General features: G+C 40.7%; 1 protein-coding gene across 1 annotated transcript in view; it reads left to right on the plus strand.

Annotated features, from left to right (window-relative positions):
- The window catches only part of ELP3 (elongator acetyltransferase complex subunit 3), a 111,146-nt gene that overhangs the window by 39,406 nt on the left and 52,263 nt on the right, over nucleotides 1–19,477 (plus strand). The window contains exons 8-10 of the mRNA XM_060102610.1: nucleotides 5,486–5,647; nucleotides 8,595–8,721; nucleotides 17,835–18,028. Of these exons, the coding sequence (XP_059958593.1) occupies nucleotides 5,486–5,647; nucleotides 8,595–8,721; nucleotides 17,835–18,028 (483 nt within the window). The remainder of the gene's footprint in view (nucleotides 1–5,485; nucleotides 5,648–8,594; nucleotides 8,722–17,834; nucleotides 18,029–19,477) is intronic.

A 19,477-nucleotide genomic window follows, 5' to 3' on the forward strand; every position in this document is an offset into this window, starting at 1 on the left:
CCACCATCTCAAAAGGGAAAAGATAGTTATTTTTAAATTCTCAAACATTCAACTCAGTCGTTCTTAAGTTTGGAATATCACTAGCACAGCATTATACAGAACATAAAATTTTGTTGAGATATTTTCCAGATATGATAATAGCCCCTGCACCACCCTGCCCCCGCACCAAAAAAGCATGTGTTCTGTGGTACTACTGAGGAATTACACCAATAACCCCAGATGTTATTTGGCAAGTCAAAAAAATCTTTGGCTGTCCAAAGAGGTTTATAAATTCTACTTACTCATTTTGAGACTGCAGATGCAAAAGAGAATTTGTACATTATGATTAATGAAAATCAATATTTCATCTACATATCACAAATATTTACGTTGTGATTTGGTTTGAGCAGGTTGAGTTTGAGGTAGAGGGATGTCCAGGTAGGAAAGGGTCCATAAACCTCTCAGAAATTTGGGTTTAGACCTCTAGTGAGATTTCACACAGGAAATCTAAAGTAAGACACATCCAACTTAATGAATGACAGGTTTTAGAGAGGACTTCAGGAGATTAATAGTAATCAGAAGTGTTCTTTGATGCCACAGCCTTCTTGGAGTGAATCAGAAACCGTTTACAGAAGATAATAAAGAGACCTTCACATCGTCTTTCTTCAGTGTCCCCCCGGTTGGGACCTTAGTGTGAAGGGACAGTAAGTAATAACAATAGATGTCACTTTTATAGGTCACTTGCTTCCTTCCAGAAATAGAAGCATGCTTTCCAAGAAATCATTCCTATCCAGTTATCTGTCTGCCACTTCTGGCTCTGTGTTCTTAAGTGGTTCTTGGTTTTAGCTGTGTGTCTTATCCCTACAGCTAGACTGTTGAGCATCTCTGGGACAAGAACTACTGAACTACTGTATCTTTACTTTCTGTGGATTACCTGGCTTAGTGTTCAGCAACTTTTAGGGTTAACTCTTCGCAAGAGGAAAGGTAACCAGTAGAATTAGCTAGAGGCTGCTATGGGAGTAGAGAGGGACCTCCTATGTTTTCGGTTATGCCTCATTCATTTACTCATTCTTCATATTTGTAATTTTCATATTGAAGGAGAGTTTTTAGTGCTCAAGCCCTTACCTCTACATGTATACGAGCCTGCTGCCTTCCAGGAGCTTCCTGTCTAGGTGGATAGACAGACACAGCCACAAATAACAAGACAAACTGCAGAGTATGGGCAAGGTACTTTAGGAATGAGAGCGCAGAATTACTGAGAGGCGCTGGGAAGATGTCATGGCAGGAGAAACGTATTTGAGCTTTGTTTTGAAGTCTGGGTAGCGTTTGGTTTTTATTTGCTTTTATGTTCCCAGGTTATTGTCCCATCTCCTACCCCCTCCCAGCACCAACACCCCAGTTAAAAAATAAATGCTGTCAGCATAAGTTATGGGTTTAAGTTATGCTTCACAGAGAACATTAGCATCTTTTATAGTTGGTGCCACTCCTATGGCATACAGAAAAGTGTAGGATTCAGCATAGCCCCACAGTGGTGGCATTTAGGCTTATTTCAAATGACCCTCTAATGCCACAAAAAGAGAAGTGGAATTGGAATCAGAAGACCTGGGTACAAGTCCTGACTTTGTCTCTTAGAAGCTCATGATCAGGGTTGGAAAATTTGGTGCCTTTCCTAAACGCCCAAGAATTTAACAAGTCTGCCTCTCCCCGCTCCCCAATGGTATGGTAATTGAACTCGGTAGTAAAGGAGAGCCACACTGTTGGATGGCTGTCTAAACAGTGTGGTGGGTTATAGCAGGCCATAAAATGCCAGCTCAGATATTTTGCTTAGATTAGTTGGCAGCCTTTATGAACGTATTTGCAATATTTCAAAAAACCAATCATATTTATATCTTTACATCTCTCTTTAATGAAGAGGCAAGAATTAGTGATATGTAGAACTAAATATAGCATTAACAAAAATCCTTTAAAAAATGACCTTATACTGTATAAGATGACCTTATATTCTGTTCTTTAGAAAATATTCCATTGTTTTTGCTTAAATTTGATAGGTATTTCTGCTTAATTGCTTTTCAGATGAAAATACAATTCTGAAAGAAAGATAGTGGTAAATAGAAAATATTGGCTTTTAAAAACTTGAGTTATTTTTTGTTCCTCCATTTCTGCTCCTGCAAAAGGTAATGACATTTTCCCCAAGAGGAAAGACACTTTTGAAATGGAGTTAAATTATTGTTTGAGAATAAGGTTTGCCTCTGTGTCCTGTACTACATTCTAACTACTTATGAAGAGACCTTATCATCCTCGCAGCAGCTTTCTCTATCAGTCTTGCTTGGGCCTTTGATGATCTGTGCAATAGAGATTAGCTTTCCTCTTGACGAATTCCCATCTGTGCAGTTGCCTGTCCTCTAGTTTTAGTAATGCAGGGTACTGTTGTGCTGCCAACTTTGCTGATAACTTAATGGCATCCTTTTAGGAAATACTGTGGGTTGTTTTTTTGTTTTGTTTGTTTGTGTTTACTTACTTATTGATTGATTGGTTGATTGATTGATTGGCTGCGCCTTGTGGCACATAGGATCTTTGTTCCCTGACCAGGGATTGAACCCGTGCCCCCAGCATTGGGAACATGGAGTCTTAACCACTGGACCACCAGGGAAGTCCCAGGAAATACTGTGGGTTTTATAAAAATATCAATTAATGGAGAGGTTTTATGATACAATTTTGGAATGCCTGATTGTAAAATGTTCTCACTTACTTCGTTAAATATACTCAAAACTTAAGAGTTTTCCACTTTTTGGTTTTTTCAGCTGTCATGCAATATGCTTTCTCCATAATACATTAGTGTTTTCTTTTTTTTTTTTTAATATTTATTTATTTATTTTATTTGGCTGCGTCAGGTCTTGGCTGCAGCACGCAAGATCCTCGTTGCGGCACACAGGATCCTTTTTGTTGTGGCACACAGGCTTCCCTCTAGTTGTGGGGGCACAGCCTCCAGAGCGCGCAGGCTCAGTAGTTGTGGCTCGCGGGCTGTAGAGCGCAGGCTCAGTAGTTGTGGTGCACGGGCTTAGTTGCCCCGCAGCATGTGGGATCTTAGTTCCCCCAACCAAGGATCAAAACCACGTCCCTTGAACTGGAAGGCAGATTCCTAACCACTGGACCACGAGGAAAGTCCCTTAATTATTTTAAAACAATGGTTTTCTCCAAACACAATAATTGGTATTCAAAGAAGGTGAGTTACATGTATTCTGCATGCCTTGGGACCCACCTGTTTGAGAGGCATGAGACTTTCTGATGTGATTGTCTCAGAGAAGCTAGCTGTCAGAGGCAAGATTTGATAAGATCTGTGCCCTTTTTTGTCTTATGATTCATCGTTTAGTAACTATAGACTAGTTGTTTACCTTTGGTTCTTGCTGCCTCTGGTAATCCTATATAAAACCTTAGGAATAGGGTAATAGTGTAAACACTTTGAACGTCTAGAGTGAAAGACTTCAGAATCAGTCCTTCAGTTCAGTGATTCGTAACCTTCTTAATAATTATTATTAAATTAGATAAGTCAGTTTTATTGACAATTATGAATTGTCAGTAATGAATGAACTTAAAGGAGAACAGTAGTTACAAAACTATGGAAATTTTATGATTTTTATTTTTCAAGAAAAAAAGCTATGAACTTCTTTGGAAAGACGAAACTAAGTGGCAGAAAAAGGCTTCCCTCACCCTGCCCGAAGAATTGAGAAAGTTGTAGAAGGGTACACTGAGAAGAATTATTTCGTTCTAGGAGAAGTTGAAGAGAGGACAGGTCTGATGCCCCATGCTGAACTGTCCAAGCCATGTGATAGAGTGAAACACAGAGCAGGATTTTTGAAGTCAGACAGACCTACCTTCAAATCCTGACTTGGATTTTATGAGCTCTGTACCCTTGGACAAAGTATTTAATCACTTTAGGAACTTCAGTTTCTTTATCTGTAAAATGGGGATAATAAGACATACTTCATAGAGCTAATGGGAGCATTCAGTGCGTGTGGAGTATATAGTGCAGTGCTTGGCTGCAGTGGCCTCTAGGTAATGGTTCCTATTCCATCACATCAGCAGACCACTTAGCAAGTCATTTTCCTCTTCTAGATTCTAGCTTAAATCTAAAGTGGTACTCATGGGCTTCCCTGGTGGTGCAGTGGTTTGAGAATCCGCCTGCCAATGCAGGGGGCATGGGTTCAAGTCCTGGGCTGGGAAGATCCCACATGCCGCGGAGGAGCTAAGCCCGTGTGCCACAACTACTGAGCCTGCGCTCTAGAGCCTTTGAGCCACAACTAGTGAGGCCCATGCACCAGGAGCCCGCGCTCCACAACAGGAGAAGCCACCTTAGTGAGAAGCCTGCACGTTGCAACGAAGAGCAGCCCCCGCTCGCCACAACTAGAGAAAGCCTGCACGCAGCAACGAAGACCCAACGCAGCCAAAATAAATAAATTAAATAAATAAATAAATAAATAAATTTAGAGTGGTACTCACTACTCTGATATCTGGTTTTAGTGAAGGAGAGAAATGATTCCTAATTTTGTAAGTTGTTGCTAAGATCAATAGGCTTGACAAAAAGACTTATGGGTATAGAAGACATTTCATCTGAATTATTCCTATGATCACTGTGCATACCCTCCCCTCCCCCCTCTTTTCTTTTATTTAACATAACTCTAAAATATAGAGTGGGAAATACATAATGCAGATGGTTTTCACTTCCATGAAAAATTGTTGCTAGGAATTGAAAATTAGGGTTCTCACAGTTGAAATCCCTGCTTTCAAGGAGATGATGGCTGCAGCACACTGAGGAGAATAATAATGATAATGGTGATGATAGCATTACTTTGTGCTGGCTCAGTCACGTCAATCCCATGAGGTACAGCTACTATTATCCTCATTTTGCAGATAATGAAACCGAAGCACAGGGAGGTTAATAACTTTCCTGTTTGCATAGTTAGGAAATAGCAGAGCCAGGATTTGAACTCAGATAATCTGGCTCCAGAGCCCACGCGCTTTTTTTTTTCCCAACTGTTTTTATTTATTTATTTATTTTATTTATTTTTGGCTGAATTGGGTCTTCGTTGCTGCGCGTGGGCTTTTTCTAGTTGCTGTGAGCAGGGGCTACTCTTCGTTGCGGTGTGCAGGCTTCTTATTGCAGTGGCTTCTCTTGTTGCAGAGCACGGGCTCTAGGCACACGGGCTTCAGTAGTTGCGGCACACAGGCTCAGTAGTTATGGCTCGCGGGCTCTAGAGCACAGGCTCAGTAGTTGAGGCGCATGGACTTAGTTGCTCCGCGGCATGGGGGATCTTCCCGGACCAGGGTTCGAACCCGCGTCCCCTGCATTGGCAGGCAGATTCTTAACCACTGAGCCATCAGGGAAGTCCGAACCCACACTCTTAACCACTGGGTTAGAGCCAGGAGGACAAGAGGAAGACATCCTTTAAATGAGAGCAAATGTCCTAAAGCTTTGGCAAGTTGTTTACTTTTCGATTTTACTCTACAGGTATTCTGAGAGAAGCCTCACAAAGTGCATCGGAATTACTATTGAGACCAGACCAGATTATTGCATGAAGCGGCATTTAAGTGATATGTTGACTTATGGCTGCACAAGGCTGGAGATAGGGGTGCAGAGTGTCTATGAGGACGTGGCCAGAGATACCAACCGGTAAGACGGTGCAGATGATCTTGCACAATGCTTCCTTTTCCCCCACCGATTGGATCTGCGTTACTACCCATCTGACAGGGAGAGGTCTAGGTGTTCCTCCTATTCATTCTTCTGTCTGTGCTCTTAATTCCATCTCCTCCTTCCCTGATTTTCAGTCTTTCTTTACTGGCTTTTTTCCAGTAGTCTGTAAACATGCTCATCTCTCTTCCAATTCTTGTGATAAATAGCCTTTCCCATATGGAAAGCAGAGGGCAAGGCTCAAGGTTAGTAGTTTAAAGCATGAGAGAAGGCCAAGGAGAATAGGAACAAGAAAAGGGTTTGAACAATAAGGAAACTAGTGTGAGATTTAAGACATTAGTTTTGGTGAAGCAAATGCCAGTTGGTAGGGTAGTGAAAGAAAGGCTGGTGAGGTGATGGGTATAAACTTTGAGAAATTCGGGAGTCTAAGGAAGGAACGAAATAAGGGTTGATAGAGCCACATGAAGTTCTCTTCCGTCCAGAAATAAAGGCAGGCTTCAGGGAGTAAGTGTGTGTTGAGTTGGACCTTAAGGCTGCTTCACTTTAATAGGATTTGGATAGACATGGCAGAGGGTTGTGCTCGGAGAAGGAAGTAAAGGGAAACTAGGGAAACACATGGGTCAGCATCTTAGCAACAACCAGGAAGAGTGCCAGGCTAAGGAGGGCGATGCTTCCCTTTAGGTAATAGAGGTCTATTAAATATTTTGCACACAGGAAGAGTCAGATGGATATCAGGCTTGAGAAAGATCAGCCTGCATAGGATGCGTTCTTGTCGGGGAAGGCTTGAACCAGGAACACTGGTAGGGCTGCTGCAGTAACCAAGGCTACGCCAGAGAGGTACCTTGGGGGTGGAAAGAGTCTCTGGAAGGTCAGGAAAGCTTTTTGAAGAAAGTGACATCGAAGCTGAGACTTACAGGAAGAGTCTGAGTTAGTCAGGTGGGGAAGAGGAAGATTTTTTCAGGCAGAAAGAAGAGTACGAGCAAGCTCCTGAGGATAGGAATACATGGCACATTTCAGGACATTGGAGTGGTTTCATTTGATGGGAGTGTGGAGCATGAGGTAGGAGCGTGGTAAGAGGTGAGGCTGAAAGGGTCAGCAGGGTGGCCAGACCATGAGGCGCCTTAGAAGCCAGACCATGGGGCGCCTTCGAAGTCAGCCCAGCAAGTTTGGGCTTTAATCCAAGGCCAGGCTGCAAGCTAACTTGTGATCAAGGCATATCTGCATTTTATTTTATTTATTTATTTATTTTAAAAGATTCGGGTTTTATTTTATTTATTTAATTTATTTATTTTTGGCTGCGTCGGGTCTCAGTTGCGGCACGCGGGCTCCTCGTTGTGGTGCACGGGCTTCTCTCTCTTTGTGGCGTGCAGGTTTTCTCTTCTCTAGTTGTGGCGTGGGCTCCAGGGTGCACGGGCTCTGTAGTTTGAGGCATGCGGGCTCTAGTTGAGGCGCACGGGCCCAGCTGCCCTGCGACACGTGGGATCTCAGTTCCCTGACCAGGGATTGCACCCGCGTCCCCTGCATTGGAAGGCGGATTCTTTACCACTGGACCAGCAGGGAAGTCCTGAAGATCACAGTGTGAGGGTGGACTAAGAAGACCAAGCTAGAAGCAAGATCAGTTCAGAGGCTGCTGTGGTAACTTAAGCAGGAAACGATGTCCTGAAAAGCAGTGTTCGGTGACGGAGTGGGAATGAGGGTAAGAGAGAATGGGAAATAGAGAGGCTTGGAGGGAAGACGAGTTTCATTTTGGATAAACTAAGTTTCAGATACTTGTGGGACAACTGGTTGAAGGTTTGTTTGAGAGCGGGGCTGTCCAGCAGAACATTCTGCAGTGACTGAAATGGCCTGTACCCGCACTGTCCACTGTGATAGCACAACCGAGGAGTTGAATTTTTCGTCTGAATTAATTTAAAGATAAACTTGAATAACCACGTGTGCCTCGTGACTCTAATATTGTACAGTGCAGCATTAGAGTATTGGATATTTGGGCGTGGTGTCAGAAGAGAGGCCTGGCCCGGTCATATAGATTGAGAAGTCATGAGCAAAAAGAGATTAGAGATGGAAGCCATGGAAATGGATGGGAACCTTCAAAGAGTGGGAAGGAGTCCATGGTTTGTAGGATTCTTTGGTGGTGAATAGGAATGGCTAGGTGGTGAAAGGATTGACACAGGGCTTTCGGTCTTTAGTAGCCCCAAACTATTATTAGGGCTTGCTTCGTACTTGAATGTGGCACTAGAATGTTAAGATGATTTATACAGCTGGCCCCAAATGATTCTGCCTTGTCACTAAATCATTCTCTCTTCTTACTTTTTTTTAGGGCCCTCCAACCCACCAGAGTTAAATCTACTTTGTGTATAGATGTATCTCTCTCTCTCCCTCTCTCCCTCTCTCCCTGTCTCTCTGTCTCTGTCTCTCTCTGTCTCTCTCTCTCTCTCTCTCTCTCTCTCTCTGTCTGTCTGTCTGTCTTCCCCCACCGCTTTCTTTCTCCAAATGAAATTATTTGTTAAAAGATTTTTAAAGGAAAGGGCATAACAAGATGCTGCTCCTGCATGGTTTTGAGCTCATTATTCTTGTTTTTAACCTAGATATTTACATTAGCAAGCTTATTTTGGCCAATGATGCTAAATCAAATAATTTTAGCGTATATTAACTCCTGTGACCTCAGTCACTTACTGTCAGAACTTTGAGTAAGTGCATAAGGGAATTTCTGAGAAATATCTCAGAAGTAAAATTTTTTTTTCCAGGCCTTCTCAGAGGTGGAGATGTAAAAATGACTTTCTAAGATTTCTTTTTCCCCAACCATATTCTTCATTATAGAGCTAACTGTTACCTGTCTCGGAGATTGTTTTCCCTCTATTCCTTGTACTCACCTTGTACTCACCTTGTTGCCCATTTATTTGTGTAACAGGTAGTGAATTTTCTTCCTCAGGGGCCACACTGTGAAGGCGGTATGTGAGTCCTTTCACCTGGCCAAAGATTCTGGTTTCAAAGTTGTGGCTCATATGATGCCCGATCTGCCAAATGTGGGACTAGAGAGAGACATTGAACAGTTTATAGTAAGTGTTACCTTAAACCGAGCTACTTGAGAATGCCTCTGCATGCTGCTTCTACCCTCTCTGCTCTTTCTGATTATTTACTGTTGATTTTTTTCCCATTATTAAAGCAAGACATCCTCATTATGACACAGTGGAGAAAGAGGAGTCACTCACAGCCCCGACACCAAATAAAACCCTAACATGTCAATATACTCCCAGGATTTTTTTTTTTAAGATGTTGGGGTTAGGAGTTTATTAATTATTATTATTATTATTTTTTTTTTTGCTGTGTTGGGTCTTCATTTCTGTGCGAGGGCTTTCTCTAGTTGTGGCAAGTGGGGGCCACTCTTCATCGCGGTGCGCGGGCCTCTCACTATCGCGGCCTCTCTTGTTGCGGAGCACAGGCTCCAGATGCGCAGGCTCAGTAGTTGTGGCTCACGGGCCTAGTTGCTCCGCGGCATGTGGGATCCTCCCAGACCGGGGCTCGAACCTGTATCCCCTGCATTAGCAGGCAGACTCCCAACCACTGCACCACCAGGGAAGCCCCCCAGGATTTTTTTATACTTAGGATTTTTTAGGGGAGGAGGTGGGTGATACATAGATACACAAAGATATACTTACACTTACATATATGATAGGTAATTATTTTAATAGCTTTTTCACTTAACATTATAGCAAACATTTATTCCTGTTATAGCCTGGTCTCTGTTAAAAGGTTAACATATTTAAATATCCACTTAATTTCCATTGAACAAATATGCCATACTTTGCTTAACCACTTCCAGTTTTTTTAATTGAAGATATTATCAGTCTTTGATATTGTAAATAGACTGCACATCAACAAATTTTATGCCTGTAATTTTTTGTAGTATTTAGGGTTATTTCTTTAGGACAAATTCCCTGGAGTAGAATTATCAGGTGAAGGTATAAATACTTTAAGAATCTCACCATATTATTTAGTTGCTTTTCCCAGGGTTGTAACAACTTACACTCCTTTCAGCAGGGTTATCTTTTTCCCAAAATATTCTCTCCTATTTATGTATTTTCTACATACATACATACATATATATATATACACACACACAGACACACACACATACAATATTTTATCTTCATTAATTTGATGGATAAAAATGCCGTTTCAACTTGTATTTTGTAATTACAAGTAATGCATTTTTTAGGTTTGTATTTAGTAAGTATAATTCTTTCATCTTTTTGGAATTGTGTGTTTTTGTCCTCTGACCAATTACTCTATTGGATATGAATATTTCTAATATTAACTACTATATGGACTTTCTAGGTAATAACATTATGGATTGTTTTTTATATTTGTTAAAAATATTTTCCCCAACCTATCCTTGACCTTTTGTTTCTGTTGTCAAATCTATCTTATTTACTTACTTATTTTCTTAGTGATGATTTCTTAAGATACTTCTAAACTTAGAACTGCCTTTCTCGTACAGCATTTCATTAGACAGTGAAAGAAAATATTCTGTTTTCCTCTAGCCTTTCTGTTCTTTGAATTTTAATACCTAACTCTGGGGTTTATTTGTTTCTTTGTTTGTTTGTTTTTACTCTATCACATGTTAGCTTGATTCATGTTAGCCTTGTCTTGGGAAATGAGATTGCTCAAAACTCTTTTTTCCTTCAGATTCTCAAATAGGGAAAGTGGCTTAAGGATATCCTTTTAGAGAAGAGAATGAAAATATTTATCAAGTTATTTCATCCACAAAAATGCTTTTATTTTGCTCTGTTTATTAGAACAATAGAATTCATCATGCCTTATTTGTGAAGTTAATAATCCTTTCCTTTTAAAAAGTTTATTTTTATTATTTCTAAGCCAATGAATTACAAATAAAAGCCTATTTTATAAGACAGCATTAATTCACAGATGTTCACAGATGTTATTAATTCCCCCATATTGACTATGTAATAGATTTTGAATCTAATATCTTCCCCTCAGTAGTACTAGCCAGGTACTCAGACTTCAAGCCTAAAAGGCACCTGAAACACACTTTTCTTTAGCACAGCTCTTAGGTGGGCCAGTGGTATAACCAGAATTCATAACTTTAAGTGCCCTTGGAAAAAATATGTCAAGTAATAGCAAATAGCTGAGTCTTCAAATTCATTTTCTTAGTATCTTCAAAATAAAGAATAGTTCATAAATAATATTGCAAAGACAGCCCTTCGTGTAAATGGATTTATCTGCTTGTTTATAATCTTTTCAAAGAAACCTACAGGGAATATGAGCAGACCATATGCCTTTTCTAACTGCATCCCAGCAAATGAGTAACAAAATAGAGCTAAAATGAGAAACCTGATTTCTCTCTAGAGAAAAATTCTCTGAAAAATTAATCCATAGATTGTCTTAAATATTTTTACAAATCAATTTAAAAAAAGACAGACCACCTAATAGGAGAATGGGGAAAAAAAAAAAACCTGAACAAACACTTCACAGATAGGATATTCAAATATTCAGTAAAACTACTTAAAAGTTCTCAAAGTCATTTATCTTCAAAGAAATGAAATTTAAAACTACAATGCATGGCTACTGTATACTCATCAGAATAGCTAAGAATAGCTAAAATGAAAAAAGACAATATCAAGTGTTGGTAAGAGTATGGAGCAACTGGAACTCTCATTTACTGCCAGTGGGAATATAGTACATCATATTAGAAAACTGTTTGACAGTGTCTGCTAAAAGTGAACGTAGGCATACTCCATGACCCAGCAATTCTACTCCTTCACGTTTACCCAACAGAAATGCACACACATATTTACCAAGACACAGTCACAAATTACTGAGTGTGTAGTATCATCAGATTGGAAACAACCCAAGTGTCCATTAAAGTCAAATACATAAATATTATAAGTTGTGGTGTAGTCAAACAATGAAATACATAAAACAATAAGAGTAAATTAATTATGACTTCATGCAACAACGTGGCTGATTCTATTCAGCATAATATTGAGCAAAGGAAACCAGATCCAAAAGACTACCTAACATACAATCCTAGTAATGTGAGGTTCAGAAGCTTTGGGTGGAATTGTAGCTGGAAACAGGCATGTGGTAGGTTTCTGAGGTTTGGATAAGGTGCCTTTTCCTGATTTGAGTGTCTAGGTGCTGGCTACATGATTTGTAAAAATCTATCAAGGTGTGCACTTATGATTTGTGTACTTTTTTATACTAAGATATATTTCAATAAAAGGTTTACTAAAATTTTTTTAAACTAGTTTTTGTTTAAGAAATCTTATTTGGGCCTATTTGGAATTCACAGCTTTTCCTGAATTAGTAGGCAGTATATTTTACACTTTAAAAACTTCTTTTTTCCCTACTTTATTTTATTGTCACATTATTGGCAACCCACAGATAGAGTTCCCTTAATGTGTTTTATCCATAGGAAGGGTTGCTAAGTAAAGGGTCTACTTATATAATTGTAGAAGTCTAAAAAATGTTATATCTGTAGAGGACCAGCTAGCCTTGCCTGGCATGGATCCATAAAGCCTCTACCCAGCTATGTGCCTGCATGTGTTAGTTATAAATTGGCTTTGCTCTCACACCTTGTTGCTTAGGTCAGTTCTGGGTCACTAAGAGCGGAGCTGGTCACTTGTGTCTGTTCATTGCAGATTCACGCTCTTATCTAGTGGTCAGTACAGAGCTCATAGCTGTTTGTGATAAATAGCAATTGCTTATATTTTTCAGTAACTGAGATTTATTTTTTTGAAATGAAGTTTTCTTTTTCTTATAAAGCTGAAAGTCCTGGTTGTGATGGAGAATGTTTAACATCTTAGGAATTTATCCTCCAAGCATTAACTTCACCCTTTGCATCTGTCCTGAGGTCTCCAAAATGATATATCATTTACTACTCAAAATAACCTTTAGCTGTTTTTGTATTTTATTCCTTTAAAATTAGACTGCTCCTGGATATCCAAGCTCAGGTTGCTGAAAATGCTTAGAGAGTGTCAGTTTCTCTTGAGGAAAAATTTATCTCCAGAACCTCTTGTCAGTAATGCGAAATCTTTCAAAGTCCATTAATGTTTGCCCACCCTTTGGACACTCAGAAGTTCTTTTTTTTTTCCCCACTGAGCTGTTTTTCCCAAAAGCCAGTGTGATCAAGTTACAGTTTGGCAGGTATGGTTAGAGGTGTTTGTTGTTGTTACTTCTTCATTTGCTTGGTTTTCTTAATGTAAAGGCTCGATACTTAAGGTAATGTCATGGAATACAGGTAGTGTAGAATTATATCGGTAAAGACCACCTGTTGCAGCCTCCTCAGATAAGGAAACAAGACCTGACGCGGTTAAGTAACTGTTAAAGGCCATGGTGAGTCTTAGGTAGAAACAGGCTCTTAGGAAGGCACCCTTTCTATTGCACCTTTCTGTGTTTCCTTTCTTAGGCCAAGGAAAGTCTGTTTTATGATGAATGACTATGCATGACCTGAATGATGTTGAAATCCTGGTCGGGTTGGATCTTACAGAAACAAAACTCTCCGTTTTCAGTTATTTTTTATTTGTATCAAAGGAATACATGCACAATTTTAAAAGTCAAATTGTACTGTAAGGCCTACAATGAAAAACAGCAGTAACCTGCCTTCCTTTCCCTTGAGTGCCCCCATGTCATTTACAGACGCTTCAGTGTCCCTGCTTCCTCCAAATCCACTGCAGCTTGGCTTCTGCTCACTCTCCGCTGCCCGCCAACACACACACACACTCCCCCCCCCCGCCTCTGAAACTATTCTCTCAAACATTGTAAAGTACTTGCTAATCTCCAAATCCAAAGGATACTTCTTGGCTGACATTTTATCCAATCTTAGCACCTGTTATTTTTAAAGACTCTCCAGTTTTAAATTCTCACCTCCCTGGCTTTTGTGACTCTGCTGTCCCCTGGTTCCCTTTTTAACCTCTAGGACTATTTCTTTTCCGCTAGATCTTCTTTTTCTTCCCACCACTTAAATGTGGCTTCTGTCTTTTGCTCTCGTCTGTAGGCTTGTCTTTCTTCTGTTGCTCTAACCTTACCACTTACACTTCAATGAATCTCATTTTCTCTCCAGCCTTAAGCCTTAGCTCTTAAGTCCAATTGCTGAATACTCTTCAACTAGTACCAGATGTCTTACTTGTACTTAACGTGTCCAGCATGGACCTACTTCATTCCCCCAGTGGTCTCCTCGTCTTCTGTTTCCTGTGATATTGGTGTTCCATCATCCACATACCCTCCCAAGCTAGACATTTAGTCATTCAGAAGGAAAGAGAGACTATGTGGAGCCAGACTGGGCCTAGTTTGAATCCTGGCCTCACCCGCCACTTGGTAGCAAACGGACTGCTTTGTTCCTCAGTTTCCTCATCTCTGATTGAGGCTGTTGTGAAGGTGGGCAGAGGTAATGCATGCAGCATGCTTAGAAGAATGCCTGGCACATAGCGAGTGCTCAGTACATCACTGCTGCTGCTGTTCCCTCTACCGTGGGTCTAATCTAACAGGAGGTCCTGTCAATTACTCCCTCTGAATATTTTTGAGGGCTGTCGCCTCCTCTTCATCCCCACTGCCACAACTTCAGTTCATGCTTTTGTCAGCTCGCTGCACAGGTCGACAGCTTCTTAGCTAAGTCCCACGGCCACCAGCCATGTTCCCTTGTAATGTATCATCCACATTGCCACCAGAATGATGTTTATTCAATTAATTTTTATCTTTATAGTATAAAAGGTATTAATTAATAAAATTATTATTAACTAGTGTTTGAAAATCCAGTCAGTTCTAAAGGGGTCATATCAAAACACAGTAGTCCTCCACCACTTTCAACTGTTGTGGCCAGGCCAGGGGAGGCGGGGTGTCCCAGTATTTACCACTATGTTTCCTTCTTCTGTGCTTGGATTCCTGTTTCCTGACTATCAGTAGAGAGATTCTCTTGTCTTACTGTTATCAATACAATAGTTAAAGAGTTAATTCTTTGAACTCCCATTCCCCCAATATTATTAGGCCACTGTTTTAGTTATGTGAGTAGTCAATGTTTTCGTTACAGTTTTTACATAAATTATTATTATTTGCATGGACCCAAGTAATATACTATACTTACTTTCTTTTCTTAAATAACTTTTTGTTTTTCCTAGAGTTAACAGTAGAATTGTCTTATTTCTTTACTTGCTTATTAGTTCTCTGAGGGTCTGTAACCTTCACGTGTGCCCATTCAGTGTTAAAGCCCCTCGCTCAGTGGCCGACCCTATCACATACTCTCTAAGTTCCTTTTTTAGGCTGGAGACATAAGTCCTGGAGGTCTAATCTTCCAGGTCCAGACTGGCCTGGCAGTTCTCTGTGCCTAGTTCACAGAGGTCTTCCTTAGGCCTCCTCTCCTCCGCTCTCTAGGATCGGATCCTTTGTTTTTGAGAAACCAAGTTAATCCTTTTTATTGGTTTATTCCTTTACTTTACTAAAACACATTCTCCAGCAGCTTTCTTTTTTTTTTTTTTTTTTTGCTGTACGTGGGCCTCTCACTGTTGTGGCCTCTCCCGTCGCGGAGCACAGGCTCTGGACGCTCAGGCTCAGTGGCCATGGCTCACGGGCCATGGCTCACGGGCCCAGCCGCTCCGCGGCATGTGGGATCTTCCCAGACTGGGGCACGAACCTGTGTCTCCTGCATTGGCAGGTGGACTCTCAACCACTGCGCCACCAGGGAAGCCCTCCAGCAGCTTTCTAAGAAAGGATTCATCATGGGAAGTAAGCCTTTTACATGCCCAAAAATGTCTCTATTCTAATACCTTCACACTTACAGAATTCTGTGAAATCATTTTCCCTCCTTTTTTTTTTTTTAACTCATTATTGACCAGGGGATTTTTGCAGAAATTAATGCCTGTGGCTGGCGATTTTTATTTTGGCCAATCAAAATTAATTCTGTTACTTCACTAACACTTTGTGGGTTATTACATTCAATAGTTACACCTGACACACCTGTAAAGTCTTCTAAATTTCATGAAATGTTGTCTTCAGTCCACTCTTCTGTAGAAGCAAAGGAGCATTCTCCAGCATCATGAGTTTCATTTTCACTTTCCATATCAGAATCAATCACTAAGGTTTTTGTCTTTTTGTTGGTATAATATTCACATCGTCTGAATCATAACTATATTCTGAAGAATTGTCATTACTGCTATTTCTGATCCATGCTCGTTCCTGGGACTCTGGTGTGACTGAGCTGCCCTTTCATCCGTATCCCCCTTTGCAGGTAGTTTGTTTACAGTTTTCTTCATTTGCAAAGTCATTTACCAATCTTCCATCCATTTTCTGTCTTCCAAAAATTTATTGCTGTCACTTATTCCCCATCCTGTCTCCTCTGATGTTCTCTTTGTTCTTCTGGGTTTATGCTTTTTAAAAAAATTATTTCCTCTTATTTCAGTGTGATTTTGGAAGGAAAGGAAAGAAACACATATTTTAATTCTCCATGTTTAACCGGAAGTCCAGCACCAATTCCATCTATCATCATTCTTATGAAAGGATTATATCAGCCCATATGTCCCCTAAATTTATTACACGAGTAACCAGAAGTACTTTACTGAAATCCTATGTTCCAATATAGATGCAGACTAGGTAGAAATTGACTTGCATACATACTCTTTATGGATGGCTATAGAATATTAAAGACCTCATGAATCTTTAATATATAAATGTTACAGGGAAAATTACACGCAATTACAGAAGAATAGCCCTAAGAGCAAATGGTGCACAAAGATTACAGCATTTAAGACTGTGACAGAGGGCTTCCCTGGTGGCGCAGTGGTTGAAAATCTGCCTGCCAATGCAGGGGACACAAGGTCGAGCCCTGGTCTGGGAAGATCCCACATGCCGCGGAGCAACTAGCCCCGTGAGCCACAATTACTGAGCCTGCGCGTCTGGAGCCTGTGCTCCGCAACAAGAGAGGCTGCGATAGTGAGAGGCCCGCGCACCGCGATGAGGAGTGGCCCCCACTTGCCGCAACTAGAGAAAGCCCTCGCCCAGAAACGAAGAGCCAACACAGCAATCAATCAATCAATCAATCAATTAAAAAAATTTTAAAAAAAAAGACTGTGACAGAAATCAATGAGAGAGATCGAAAACTATAGTTATATATTTCTTTGAAAACCAAGTTAAACAATGGAAAGCTCTGTAAGAATAATAGCACAAGATAAAAAAACATTTTCACAATTCACAAGACACAGTACTGCTGGCCGTTTAAATACTAACGCCAGGGTCGGGGTGAGAGGGAGCTGTATGAGTCCACCTTCATTCCTCTATCACATGTCAAGCGAAATCAAGATAAGAGCACATTAGCAGTACAAAGTCATAGGAAGGAGAATGCCTGATGTCTCCTTGCTACATCCCAAGTAAAGAAATAAGGCAGCCAGCTGGGATGATACAGTGCAGAAAATTACTATGTCAAAGTAGATGAATTAGATGTATCCCTCAGTGTCCAGATAACAAATGGACTGTGTGTATCCCGGGTTAGGAATGGCACCAGTTGGCCTGAGGACAAAATAGTCATATCCAGGGGTCGGCATACTTTTTCTGCAAAGAGCCATATAGTAGACAGTTTAGGTTTTGCAGCCCAGATGATGATCTATGTCACAACTTTTAAAAGTTTAAACAATTAAATATATTCCATTATTAAAGGAGGCTATAGTCTGGAGGTGAAGGCAGGCATCAGATAAATTGTCAGTATGATGCTGCTAGGAAGGCAAGAATACAGACTTCCAAAAAACATTTTTAAGTGAAGCGACTTGTATTTGAAGGTCAGGAAGACCTCTGTGAAGAATTGGCATTCAAGCTGAGACCTGAAGTTTAGCTAGATGAAGAAAAACTGATGAAATTTCCAGGCAGAGGAAATTGCCTTTGCAAAGACAGAAAAGCAAGGTGGGGAGGGTGGCATGCAATGACACCACGGCAGTGGACCGGGGTTGGGTTGGTTGGTAAGGGCTTGGTCACCCAGCACACACATGTTCTGCTCCACTGAGGCTGTAAAAAGAATGAGTTTCTGTTCTGTCTACCTTCCCTCGCTTGATGGGAAGGAAAATCAGTCTAAGGACCACATAGGTATGTGAGAGAAGCCAGCCCCAGATCGAAACTTCACTATGGGTAATCTCCATATAACTAATGGAGGAGTCATTTTCTCTATTCACAGGAGTTTTTTGAGAACCCTGCTTTTCGTCCTGATGGTTTGAAACTCTACCCTACCCTGGTGATTCGTGGAACTGGGCTTTATGAGCTGTGGAAATCGGGAAGATACAAGAGTTACTCTCCCAGTGACCTGATTGAATTGGTGGCCCGGATCCTTGCCCTCGTGCCTCCGTGGACTCGAGTGTACCGAGTGCAGAGGTAATGTGTTAATCTTTTATGCCAGAAATCATCAGTGACCAGTCTTATCTGTTAACAGTTTCTAATGAGAAGAGTCTTACTGCAAATTGACGGGTTTGAATTTTTTTAAATTAAAAATGGGACACCTAGAATGCTGTCTGTAGATAGAGAGGATGGAAATGATAGGACAGACAGCACGTCCAAGCCTCTTTGCCAGTATCACGTTTATTCACATGTTCATCTCTTCATTCGCGAGCCAGGAGATGGAGGATGATGGGAAGTGGGCATGGTGTTTGGTTCCAGGAGCTTGTGATCTACATCAGCATTTCCTTTTTCAGATCTGCTCCAACCCAGATACTCTAGTGAGTGTGGGAGGAGGATGTGGAGCCATGTGTCTGTTATTCCTGTTCTAGAGCCTCTGAAGAAAAAAGAAAGAGTAGCAACAAGCATTCTTTACTGACATTAATGTAAATGTGGAGAAAGAGTGACATATTCCTGATAGTGTGAAGGAAATCATCTTAACTACTTTTCTAGGAGAAACTGAGATCTCATTTACAGTCGTGGTCTTTTTTTTTCTTTTTTTTTTTTTTTTACATCTTTATTGGAGTATAATTGCTTTACAATGGTGTGTGAGTTTCTGCTTTATAACAAAGTGAATCAGTTATACATATACATACGTTCCCATATCTCTTCCCTCTTGCGTCTCCCTCCCTCCCACCCTCCCTATCCCACCCCTCCAGGTGGTCACAAAGCACCGAGCTGATCTCCCTGTGCTATGCGGCTGCTTCCCACTAGCTATCTACCTTACGTTTGGTAGTGTATATATGTCCATGCCTCTTTCTCGCTTTGTCACAGCTTACCCTTCCACCTCCCCATATCCTCAAGTCCATTCTCTAGTAGGTCTGTGTCTTTATTCCTGTCTTACCCCCAGGTTCTTCATGACTTTTTTTTCTTGAATTCCATATATATGTGTTAGCATACGGTATTTGTCTTTCTCTTTCTGACTTACTTCACTCTGTATGACAGACTCTAGGTATATCCACCTCATTACAAATAGCTCAATTTCATTTCTTTTTATGGCTGAGTAATATTCCATTGTATATATGTGCCACATCTTTATCCATTCATCCGATGATGGACACTTAGGTTGTTCCATCTCTGGGCTATTGTAAATAGAGCTGCAGTGAACATTTTGGTACATGACTCTTTGAATTATGGTTTTCTCAGGGTATATGCCCAGTAGTGGGATTCCTGGGTCATATGGTAGTTCTATTTGTAGTTTTTTAATGAACCTCCATACTTTTCTCCATAGTGGCTGTACCAATTCACATTCCCACCAGCAGTGTAAGAGTGTTCCCTTTTCTCCACACCATCTCTAGCATTTATTGTTTCTAGATTTTTTGATGATGGCCATTCTGACTGGTGTAAGCTGATACCTCATTCTAGTTTTGATTTGCATTTCTCTAATGA

This window comes from Mesoplodon densirostris, chromosome 6 (assembly GCF_025265405.1).
Source record: "Mesoplodon densirostris isolate mMesDen1 chromosome 6, mMesDen1 primary haplotype, whole genome shotgun sequence".
Taxonomy (NCBI): domain Eukaryota; kingdom Metazoa; phylum Chordata; class Mammalia; order Artiodactyla; family Ziphiidae; genus Mesoplodon; species Mesoplodon densirostris.